The following is a 13,388-nucleotide window of genomic DNA, read 5'->3' as shown; positions in this document are numbered from 1 at the left end:
CTTCTGAAAATTCCCTTTTATAAGGTGTAGAACCCGTGCCCATAATCAGATAAATGTAACAGGCCTTAGTTGGGTCATAATAGATTGAAAATACACTCCAAAACCTGATGAGCGTGCTAAAGCGCGCTCTTCGAGAGAGAAATTATGCTTAATAGAGCGCTCCCACAGAAGCTTTTCTTCAATTCTTGCGCGTTTTAGCGCATTATGGAGCACTAAAACACCCTCCTTTTGAGCTTGAATTACTTCTAAGGTGCGATTAGTAACTTCTTTGATCTTCAATTTAGTGCTTGAGTCCTTTAGATCCATCCTTGCTCCAATTTATTGTTAAACAACATGAGAGCTGTTATCAAATTCCAAACTCAGCTCTGTCACAAGACAACCTTAGGAATAAGACGAATGGCCGAAGTTGTCTTAATAAGTAACTGTTGCAACTCGTTAATATATACCTCTATTCAGTTCCATGCATATTGTTCTCGAGTAAGTTTTAATTAGTGTTAATGTCACTGCTTCTTTGGGCCCAACGTTTACTTTTATGTACATTTGCTCTGGTGCATCGAAGGATTGTGATGGTTTTTGGGTCACAACTAAGACTAATATCTATGCATTCATGCACAAAACATTAGACGCCTAAAATAAGTGCTGGAAAAAACCTTAACAATTACATATTACATTATTTGGTTTTGTTGACAGCAATTGTTTAGGTATTTTCCTGCATTTATTTAAGGCGCCTCATCCTTTTTTTTTTTTTTTTGAGGTGCAAAACTCACGTTAAAATTCATCAATAATTAATATTTGCACAAACTCTGCAGTTTTACTTGTTTTTTAGATATTTAGAAGCGGCATCCAAGCTATTAAATTACACGACTTCACTTATTTATTATCATAAAAAATTAGGAGTGTACAAAATAACCAAAAAACTGAATCGAATCATGAACGGAACTGAACCACCCTTAAATAACCGGTTTTTAAAAATCAGTTCATGAACCGAACCTGTTTTTAAAGAATCAATTCATGAACCGAACCGGTTTTTAAAGAATCAATTTACGAACCGAACCATTTTGAACAGAACCGAACCGTTTTCAAACCAAACCAAATTGATTTTTATAACTTTATTTTTTAATTTTTTAATTTTTTTTCTTTTGAAAATAGAGTCGACCCGAACCGGTTCTGAATTGAACCGAACCGATTCACTTCCAAACCGAATCAATTTTGAACCGAACCAAACCATTTAAACCAATTTGGTTCGATTTTTAAAAAAATTCGGCTCGGTTCGACCCATGCACATTTCTATAAAAAATAGACAAGATATGGAACCGAACAGTAAGCATTAGGCAAGAATCCTAGACAAATCATAATCATTGCAAGAGTTTAAAAGCCCCCAAACAATACATATTACAATCTAATGACATTCTGGATCAGGGGACAATTACAGGTGAAATTTTGACTTCATTTACATAAAGCAATTATGAAATTAAATAGTAATCCATGTATATATAATAGATCTGGTTCCCCTGTCCAACTCACACTTGTCGCAATAAAGATTGATCTAACTGAAGAGGCTTGATAGATGGGAAAAGCAGGTATCATTGCATGTCTTTCAAATGCCCAGGTGGAATCTTGGTGGATACAGCTAAAAAAACTTGAGTAGGTCAGTGGTATCAGTAACAAATTCAAATAAATAGGTAAATACATTCTTCAAACCATGAGAAAAGCTAAACACATTCTTTCTGCTATATATATATATTGGTTGTTACTGTGACATTCTCTGAACAAACAAGGCACAATGGACATCATACATCAAGCCCTTTCCAAAAATCTCATATAAGAGGAAAGGGAGCAAATGTGAGACAAGATGGCCCGCAGCAACACCCACTTAGGGGAACTCTGCTTTTCAGCATATGCCGGCAAGCCATCCTGGCTCAAATCTACTCTCTATACCTTCATGCAAGACACTTGAGCAAACAACCACGCTTTCTAAGACTCTCATATTTCACTTAGCTTGTATAATCTTGAGTATCATTGTAGCCAATTTATAAGCAGAGAAGGTCAAAGGTTGGAATCCGTGTGATAATTATGGACACAAGTTGAGTAATTCCCTAAAAAGTTGTTGCAAACTCTACAATATTGGTCCCATGTGGCTATGAACTTTTCCATACTACTCCTTAGCCAAAACCATTCTTTGCTGTTTGGAATCAAGCAAAAGTTGACTCAGCCCATTGTCTTCCCATAATTGTGTTGATTGATTTATTGTTGTTCTTGGAATAGAATATAAACAGGTAAGGCTGTCAGATATAACAGTGCTTACACCATGTTTATGATATGGCTTTGTCAATGAGAATTTGTTCTCAGAAATTTAGCTGACCAAAAGTGGTTCTGATTAGATTTTGACTCAATTGGGGTGTGCATGACAACTTTCCCGGAATCAATTCTTTTTTAATTTCTGTTCCCGGGAACAGAAATGGATAGGAAACTCGTTTGGTAAAACCGGTTTATTTTTTTGTTCCCGGGATGAACCGGTTTAATTTTTGTGCTGGGGAACAGAAAAAAGAATAAAAAAATTTCTGCTTTTTTGTTCCTGGGCACAAAATGAGAAACACTTATCCCTCTCAATCACTCTACCATCGTACCACTAGTGTCATCGTCACCACCCCTCACCACCACGATACCACCACCACCTCCACCTATCACCACCACAACTATCACCATCACCACCACCACAACTACTGTCGCCGCCGCCACCACCACCACCACCACCACTATCACCGTCACCATCAACCACCACCACCATCACCATCAACCACTGCCGTCACTGCCACCATCGCCATCACATGCCACTGCCACCACCCCCATCGCCATCACTACCACCACCACGACGCCACCACTACCATCACCAACCACCACCGTCGTCGCTGCCACCGCCACCAACCACCACCACCATCGTCACAGCCATTACCGTCACCTATCGCCACCGCCGCAGCCACTGCCACCACCAACAGCATGTCACTGCTACCATTGTTGCCGCCACCAACCATCATACCCACCACCATTGTCGCAACCACTGCCGTCACTTCCACCACTACCACCGCCGCCGCCACCATTACCACCGCCATCGTCGCATCCACTGCTATCACAACCACCACCACTATCTTCACCACGTCACTGCCACCACCACTATCGTATTGCCGCCGCCGCCACCACTACAACCACACCATGTGGAAAGGAAAGTGATGATCGAGAATTTTTTTATTTAATAGGAATTATTTTTTATTATATTATTTGTTGTGTTATCAAACACAATTCTCATTCTCGGAATAAAAATAGAACATGTTATCAAATACATTTTTTTTCTCAGAAATTGTTCCATGGCACAGAAATAGAAAAGAATTGTTTCTTTTCAGAAACAGTGCTATAGAATAGAATGGTTGTCATGCACACCCTTGATTTCCTTATCTGTATGGACATAGACTTTAATATTTCTATGTTCCTAGATCATTTGTCTACGTGTCATTCTCTGTACACTGTATTAGTCTAAGATATAATATAGATTCCCAACCACTCACCTATGCCTATTCTTCTGCTTAGCTTTAAGCCTCTAGAGAAGAATATATATATATATATATATATATATATATATATATATATAAAAAGGCATAATATTAATAAAAAGTATTATACTAAATTTTGATAATTAATTTGTTTGTATATAATAGTTTAAATATTTAATAAATCAGATTTTTTTTTTGGAAAGTAACTTACACCACTGGCGGAACTATATGGTTGTCAACGTGTGCAAGTGCAGACACAAAAAAAATTCGTTTGAAATAGCAAAACTTGATATATATGAATAGTTGGTGAGTCATCTCTATTACTGCATGAATTGCTATGTGAATAGCTTGAAGAGTAAAGTACCTTTCAGGTACTCAATAAAAATCAAGGGGCTCATTTTAATACCTTAAAAAAAAAAGTAGATTTATGGTCCCTTTAAAATTTAAAATAGACATAGTTAGTCAAAATCGTGGTATCTCTGAGATTCAAAAAAGACTTATATTAGTCTCTCAAAAAGACTAACATAGATATATTTTGAATTTCAGAGGGACCATGAGTCGACTTTTTTTCTGCAAGGGATTAAATTGGGCTTCATAATATTTGTTGAGGACCTAAGAGATACTTTACTCTATCTTGAAATAGCATTTATAAAAAGGAGATATGCCTGAAATAATTTGAAATAACAAAGTTTGATATATGTGAATATTTTTCTTTTATCTTCTTATCTATTTTCTTTTATTTTTTAATGCATTTACAAAAAAACGAGATATTCTTTTATAGTTGCCCCCGAACCACTGCCGTTAAGTGTATAGACATAAATTAAATTTTTTAAGTCCGCCATTAACTTACATCGATGTAAAATCATCCTTTATATATATATATATATGGGCGCCAAATACATCCGCATTTTCAATGATAATGCAGATGGTACAGAAGATATTTAACAAGTGTAAGTAGTCGCGAATCAGTGAATTCCATACATGAATGATATAGATGATCGATTCTTTTTACTCTCTCTCTTCTTTTGCTAGAAATATACTACTGGAATAATCAATCCTACCGAGCATAGAATAATGAGCAACAATGCTGGATTTAAACCTAGAATATTGATAAAAATAGCATATTATCTCCTTAACAAAACAATGTTTTTTTTAATTAACCGAAATAATTAAGTATAGAATAATTGTGGGATTTTAACTGAAGTAAGTTAATTGAGACAATTAATGCGGGATAGCAGAACCAAGATTCGAAATGTTAACCTAAAGCGTGTTTGGTACGAGTATTTTGGGAGAAAATTTGGAAAAGTGAGGTGAGGATTTTTTTTAATCATGTTTAGTATGAGAAATAGTAAAACTATCTCGGAATATTTTTTTCATTATTCCCGTTTTTCATTACGCATGGAAAAAAAAATCTCATCCTATCCATACTATTGTTTTTTTTTTTTCCACCAACCGGGAAACGTATTTTCACATTTTGAGACAAAAATGCCCTTATATAATATATGAGCTGATATGTAAAAATAGATAATTTTATTATTTCAGTTCAGATTCTCATAAATAATTTATAATAAATCAAACATAGCATCAGTAAAATTAACTCAATTTTCTTAGAAAATTTTTGGCCTACCAAACATCTTTTCGTAACTTACTTCTGAAAAAAAATTCTCACCATATACCCAAAAAAAATTTCTGGTAAAAAAAAATCTCTTCTACCAAACACCCTAATTGACGAAATATGCCGTAGTACAAGCACAGATACTCTAGCAGTTGAGGCCTTGGGGTAGCATCAAAAGATTATTAACCTTCTAATTTTATTTTATTTTTTTGGTAACAACTTTCTAAATTTTTTTATTTCATATTGCATGAACTATAAATACAAGCCAGCTTATAGCTCAACCAAAATTGACGAAAAAGATTAAGTAAAAACTTTACATATTATGTATAATAATAACCTATTGTTGTACCAAAAGATTTAAAAAAGTAAAAGCAGATCATGATCCTAGAGTTAGAGTCTGTTAGTTTATTTATATTTTTAGAAATACCTTTTTAGTTAAATATGTTCAAATTTTTAATGATAATTAAATAAGTTTTGAAGAAAAAAATTGTGCTTTTCTCATAAGGTTAAGAAAAGTAACTTAATTTTTTTTTGAAAATTATGTCGTAAAAGTACTACTTAATTTTTCTTTTCAAAATTCGGTCGCAAATAGATTTATCTCCTCTAAAGTGAAGAGTATACTTTAAGGGAAAAAATATAATTAATTTTATGTAAAGTTATCAAATTCGTCCCAGATGAGCTGGTCTGATCGAAAATCGGTTCCTTAATCGATGCGGTCATTAATTAGATTATTTATGGGAATGAGAAATTTTGCAACAATACTTATTTATATTAGGATCCGTTGGAGAATTGTGAATTTTTTTTTAAATGTCAAAATTCATCGGTGAATTCTAATATAAATATATTTGTTGTAAAATTTCTCATCTATAGCAATAGGAGAAGTGGCGAACCCATTATTTATACATTCTATCTAGTAGGAGATAACCATAATTCCATGAACCGGGTTTAACCTCTATTGAATTTTAAATTCGAACTGATTTTTGGTATTTCTATACAAAATATTGAAAAAATTACTATTAAAATTTAACTAAAAAATTTAAATATATAAAAAAGGAAAATTATATTTATAAACTTTTTGTTTACAAACTTAATTATGTACTAAGGGTAGTATATAAACCAACTCATATTATCCTTAGTGCATAGTTAAGTTTGGAAATAAAAAGTTTGTAAATATATTCTATCCCTTAATATAATTAGTTTATCAGTAACTTTTGCTCCATATATAGTCCATATTCATGAAAGATATTTCAATATTATTATTTTTTATTTTTAAAACTTAAGTTCTTTTCATCTAATAAATGAAATTACTATATTTTTTTCTTTTGGATAAATCACAAATGTTCTTCTTAGAAAGTAATCTTATTCGAATTGGGAATATTCACATCATTCTGGAGTTAGCTGTCTCAATTTTTTTTTGTGCATTCACAAAAATTTATACCCAAGATCTTGCTTAATTACTATATTTTAGTCTAACGTAAACGAACATTGAACATATTAAATAGTTATAAATAATTTTATGAGAGATGATTGTCCAATTTACTCCCGTTTTTTTTAAAAAAAATACTATTTTATCCTACTTCTCAAATTATATAGCAGTTTCTTTCTGTTTGATCATTCACTCGACAAATGACTTATCAAAGACTAAAATCTAGTCAAATTTCGATCAAAGAAGGACAGATTGTTATATACTTTGAGAGGATTAACAAATTAATATATAACTAAAAAAGAGAAATACAATAATAAGTTAAATTTTAAAATAGGAAGAAAATAGTTGTATCAGTACCCTATAACTTTAGGATTTTTCATATATTTTGGGGAATTTTTAGCATTACTTGCATGCATGACTTTTGAAAATAATATAATATTTATACATTTAGCATTGACTTTGAAACTTAATCTAAAATTTTTATTTTATCTTTACAAATTTGAAAATCGACGAGAAATAATTTTTTTTATTAGAATACTCATGCTAATCTATGAGAAGAGGAAAATATGAATTTTCAAAATAAAAATAAGAACAAAATAATTTAAGCAAATCTAGAGAGAGAAAGAGATGTAATGCATAATTTGTTGATGAGGTGCGTGACCAAGGTTACTTGATCACATAATTTCTTGAGATGCTTCAACATATGGGTCCGCAGAGCATCACATGAGAAGAAGAAAACAAAATATAGCCAAGAACAACTTGCCAGCAGAAAAGATAGAAACAAATTTTTAATTAGTTAAATAAATAAAGAATGCTCGTTATTATTGCCGGCAAATCATTCTTGGCTGCATTCTACTTTCTGCCTTTTCTTGTGAGTTGAGAGGACCTTAACGCCCAAGCACACCACCCATGCCTATTGCTTATTGCCTTGGAGTGTTGTGTTAATGAGGTGTGCTGCTTAATGCTTATATAGGCACAATAGGAGAAACAGTGAGGCCTCTTTTTTTTTTTTAGTAATTTCAGTGAGACCTCTTTATGTGCAGTGCACCACTCAAACTTATTCGACAGTCTGTCTCACCGACTTTCTATAAGAGGATAATAGTTCATGGACGACAGCCACATGTATATGGAAACTGCCACACAGATATGGAATTTTATCTTTTAATATATATTTGCCACATCATATTAAGGGACATTCACCTATTTGCCACACTTTTTAATACTATTAACTTGAATGCTACGCAACAGCAAAATTTTACTAAAGGATCATGTAAGTCCACTGGCCATTGTAATGTTTATTGTTCGGCCACATGACATGTTTATTGGAGCCACAAAAGTCGTCCAAGGGTACAATGACTTTTATGGTCAAAATAACAATTTTTTTTTTTTTTAAATAAATAACAACCTTTATTGTGCAGCTTTATTGAGATTGAAGAGAGCACCTAAGTTGCTGGATAGCGTAGAAATTATAGTCTGATCAGATCTGCATATCTGACACGTGTCACGTCCAGACCAAAAAATGATCAAAGTTGCCTCCATCCTCGCGACTTTAGTCTAATAAATACTCACCTCGACCCCTCACTCTTCATTTCACTTTAATCTCTCTAAAAATTCCCTCTCTACTTTTAGGTTTTCTCCTTTTTCTCACAAAGTTTTTATATTTTTTTATTCATACATTACAAGTATATGTTAGTATATGGTGATATTTTTATTTTATTTTATTTCTGCTAGTGTATGGAATAAATACTAGGATAGTTGATATTTTAATTTTATATTTAAAATTTACATTATAAATAGCATTTTAACATTGTAATTTAATGTATTTTATTTTAGGAATTGAAACTGTAAGATAAATAATATTTTATTTTTTTATTTTTTTAGTTAGTGTTAGGATAGGATAGATGACCTGTTTTATTTTTGCTATATGAACTAGAATACGTAAACAATAGGATAATTGATATTTTTTTATAAATAGAATTTTAACATTAGTCTTAATATTTTTGTTATATATATTTTATTTTAATTATATTTATTTTAGGACTTGAAACCATAAGATAGATGATATTTTATTCTTTGTTATTTATAAATTAATATTTATAAATAGTGTTATTAATTTATTTAAATTATTTTTTCAAATAGATTCATGGATTCCCTTACTGATTCACCGCCCTGTGAAGATAATGACCTCGCACCTCCCATCTTCTCAAGCTCTTCTCATTTTTAGATTACCTTAGGATCCTTTGATCGCTTTCTCCTGACATTACAAAAGAAACACATACGTGTGGAATTGCGCGGAGGATCGCAAACTTAATGTCAGGCACGCATACACACCTGATCATATAAATATACCTGAGCAAATCCATCCTTATTTGAGACAGGTTGGTTTCTATGACGTTGCGCAGCTGCGCAACCACAAAGTTAGTGTACACTTATTGGTTATTAATGTTTATAGGGTTTTGTTGTAATAATTCAATAACATCACTCGTTTTATTGTTTTAGATTGACCATTCACTTATTGTTGTGCTTGTCGATCGTTGGCGGCCTGAGACACAGACCTTTCACATGTCGCAGGGTGAGATGACGATCACCTTAGAGGATGTACACTATCTATTAGGTTTACCCACAAATGGTGAAGTTATCTTCGATCGTGCTGGACAGCATGGCTTGCGTCAGCTAGTTTTCCAAAATCTGGGACTTGTTCCATTGATAGAGCGAGATTTCAAAGGAGGTGGGTTGAACTTAGGTTTTTTGCGCCATAATTATGGTAGCTATGCGCAAGATGCTAGAACTGAGCCACAACGCATTATGTACACATGTGCATTGTTTATGCGCATCTTGGGTGGGATGTTGTTAGTTCACACTGCCTCCAGCTATGTGCCAGCTAGATTTTTGCTTTTTTTGGACGATTTTCAACGGACGAGCACCTTTAGTTGGGTTCTGCAGTACTCACGCACCTTTATTGTAGTTGTCTAGACTGACATACATATCACACTCTAATATGCGTGGGTGTGTATTGCTACTGCAGTTGTAGGCGTGGACTCAATTGTGTAGGATTTCCCCTCCTATCCTAGCTGTGGTTGACCCGCAGGCCATATACGAACATAGGTATGATATACTGATTACATTTATAATTTTTGTTCGCTATAATTATTACTCATACTCAAATGTTCATTTTGCATATTTAATGTTATTGATTGCCGACAACATCGAGCATCGAACCTTGTCAGATATCGCTATCACCTTTATGTGATACGTAAAATAGAGTGTTTAGAGGCCATATGTGGGTTTTTCTTCACATTAGCCGACCACGGCTCAATTCCATAGATGGATGGTTGTCTGTAAGCTTATTTATTATCATATTATGGTGTTCGAGCAGCCAGACATGGTGCTTAGATAGTTTGGCTTCCAGCAGTCTATCTTCCTCACAGGCCTCATGGCCATGACTCGAAAAGTATTCCACGTGTCGGGCATATGTGAGCAGCACCAAAGACGTAATGGGAATATTTCTTGCGCCCATATAAGGACCTTGTTAACACACTCCAACAACTTAGTAGTCATGTGATCAAACCTTTTGTCCTCTACACCAAATGTGCTACTCCATTTCTTTTTCGATATGCAATTTATATGCCGCTATTTGAGGACCAGCTTCTTTAAATTTTTCTAATCCAGCATAAAAATCCAATCGCGAAGTTGTATAACCTGCATACAATAACAAACTTATAAGCTGATGACATATTTCATATAGGATGTCAAACAAGAGATGAAGAAGTCTAAAAGTATACATAGCTTTTTCAGTTGCTTCTTCAACATAATATCCCTGAATATGTCGTTGAAATTACTGGCAAGATGTCGAATACATAAACATTGTATGCTTTGGGTGGTTGTTAGCCTACCGCCGCATTATTGACTACAAACATTAAGGCCACATGCCGATTAGAAATAAGGTAGATGCCTTATTTTTATGTTACATGCATGCATATCGATGCTCAAAATCACGACTAGTCATCAAGATTCTCCCCAAAAACAATCGCAAAAGAAATTGATAACACATAATTGTTGTCATCCACAGTTGTAGCAATTAACCCTTATATTTTTCATATAAGTGGATACCATCTATCTGGATGACGACTTGCAATAATTGAAGGCATCAACACTGTTTGAAAGTCCAAAAACACCTTCCGAGATCGATCCATCCGATTATTAACAAAATGATCCTTCAAATCCTGCTTATAGATAGATCTTTGTGAAAATAGCAGCATGTAATCCAACCATCTTGGCAGAAACGGGTATGACTCATCATAATCCCCATAAATTTTGACAATTGCCTTTTGCTTTGATTTTCATGTCTTCATGTATGATTTGTGAAACCCATGATTTGTTTCTATCCTTTCTTGGATTAGAGCAATTTTAACATTCGGCTCTTTTCTTATCATTTATGTATGTCGTCAAACATTTATGTATTAAACACTTTCAAATATATTAACAAAAATTTCGAATATTTGACATACCTAGGATCATTGAACAAATGAAATTAGAGTCTAGCTGCTTGTGATCTTAAGAAAGAGTTTGTTTATCACAATTATATTCGTTAACCCATTTGTCGATAACCTATTCAGTGTCGCCCTTTATAACATGTGCCCTCATCCTCCACGGACAATCGTCCTTGTGATTTTCATATACCATGATTGATATTTTGGTATCACTTTTTGTTGCAACAACTATGTGATACTCCGCCATACAAAATTACTTTAAACTCATTTGCACATCGTTCTTGTTCTCAAACACTTGGTCCTTATATAACTTTTGACCCATCTGCCAGTTAGGAATTTGCGCTCCCTCTATTCCAGGAAACTACTGATCTGGGTGTGCCGAATTAATATGCATATAATAACATGTTTCAAACCAAAATAGATCACTCTTATCACCTGTATAAGCACACATGCATAGCAATGAATCAATATGTGTAGTCAACAATCATATTCAACACGTGTAGCAATTTAGAGTGACTAAACTACCAGTGGCGTGTCATGCTATAAACAATGTCTGGTGAAGGAATCAGATGACACACTGCAGTAGACGGACAACAATCGAAATCGCCCTCAATGTCAGTGTCAGATGAGTTACTGTCTGGAACAAGACCTTTATCCACCTCTTCGTCAGAGTTGTCCGTACGCTACATTGGATCATAATCATCTTGTGGTGGGAGGCATTTCAAATGACATTGGTAGGGGTGAGGGAGGTAGGAGTGACACATACCTATCTTCAGGATTCACCAACGGCTCCCTGTTAAGGTCGATGGAGTGAATGGAAGGGAGAGAATCTTGACTGTTAGACTATCCACCAGAGTCTACTTCCACATATAGTTCAATAAATATGGAGTCTCAATCATTTTGAAATGCATCTACTACTAACGTGACATCTTCATCCTCAACAATATCCATAGAAGCTTAGCTTTCTTTACCCGAGGCGCATCTAGTACTCAACCGAGACAAAGATTGACCCTGTTGTAATATCAACTTCTTGTATATTGTCTTCTTCATATCATTATAACTACACCGAGGGGTCACACAAAACATTTTACTATACAATGGCAATTATTGAATTATTCCCATCACTCATTTTGAAAAAATTCAAACAAAAAATACAGGACAAGAAATAACAGGTGACAAGAAAGAAATTTTTTGTATGCAGCATTTAGAGACTATAACATGAGAAAATTAAAAAAAGTTGTATGTTGGGACGGGTTTATATTGAACCAAAGTTGTTGGACATTGTAGAGACTATAGTGACACGTGGCAGACACGTCAATAATCACTGTCATATGCAACATGTACTTTTCTGACATGTTGCACTATAGTCGCCACATTGTCCAACAACTTTAGTCTTTTCTCTGCCACGTGTCAGAAAAGCTGCACAAAATATCTACCATGGTGACCACAAAATTCGTTGCACTATTGGGCCAATAAACATGCCACGTGACGAAGCAATAAACGCTACAGCAGCGACTTCGGTGACGTGATACTTAAATTAACAATAAGGATTATCAAATATTTACTGTACTTTAGGAGCAAAAGAATGTAGGCAGTCAAATACCCAATAAGATTTTTCAATCACTCACTGCTATTTCAAAAGTATGATTATATATTTTGTCAAATACGCAATACCACTTCATCACTACTGCTTCAGGAGCATGATATATATGTTGTCAAATAGCCAATACCACTTCATCACTGCTACTTCAGGAGTATAAACAAAAATTACAAAAAAAGGAGAATTGGCAGAAGAAGAATTATAAATTGATAAAGGAACACACAAATGAATACCTACCAAATACCTATTTTGTAGACAAAAATAACTTATGTGAAATTTTTTTAACCATAGATGGTAGAGGCATTCGTGGCAAATGATTTTTTTTCCTAAAGAGGTTTTTGAAATTTTTTGCATGAGTTAATTTTTAGAAGGCCATGATTTTGAACATTATGTCATTGCAGAATTTTGTAGAGAGCTATTTGATAACGTGTTATGAAATGATGGGGGAGATATGAGGAAAAGACGTGTTACAAGACAAAGTGAGAGAAAGAACATAGAAGACAAAAAGAGAAAGAAAAGAGAAATAAGGTAGAATTCTGATTATCATTCATCAATCATTTTTTCAATACAAGCAATATGTATTTATAGGATTACAACCATTAATAGGAGGTTAATATTTCATTAGTGTGGTGGTTACAAAATCATAAATGAGGATAATTACATCATTAGTGTCAATGATAAGTGTCCAAGACACTATATTTTTATTGTTAAA

General features: G+C 33.8%; 1 protein-coding gene across 1 annotated transcript; it reads left to right on the top strand.

The window, feature by feature from the left end:
- Positions 1–9,148: 9,148 nt before the first annotated feature.
- On the top strand, positions 9,149–9,559 carry LOC133305453 (uncharacterized). Its single transcript, XM_061505682.1, has one exon. It carries the CDS (start codon positions 9,149–9,151, stop codon positions 9,557–9,559), a length of 411 nt encoding a protein of 136 aa, XP_061361666.1.
- Positions 9,560–13,388: the final 3,829 nt, after the last annotated feature.

Source organism: Gastrolobium bilobum, unplaced genomic scaffold (genome assembly GCF_033153095.1).
Source record: "Gastrolobium bilobum isolate Gb01-03AN ecotype WA unplaced genomic scaffold, APGP_CSIRO_Gbil_v1 utg1221, whole genome shotgun sequence".
Taxonomy (NCBI): domain Eukaryota; kingdom Viridiplantae; phylum Streptophyta; class Magnoliopsida; order Fabales; family Fabaceae; genus Gastrolobium; species Gastrolobium bilobum.
Note: the sequence above shows the minus strand (reverse complement) of the source record. Positions and strands in the feature narration are given on the sequence as shown.

Excerpts from the sequence above, each read along its gene's own strand:
- LOC133305453 (XM_061505682.1), top strand. The coding sequence starts at position 9,149 with ATGTCGCAGGGTGAGATGACGATCACCTTAGAGGATGTACACTATCTA.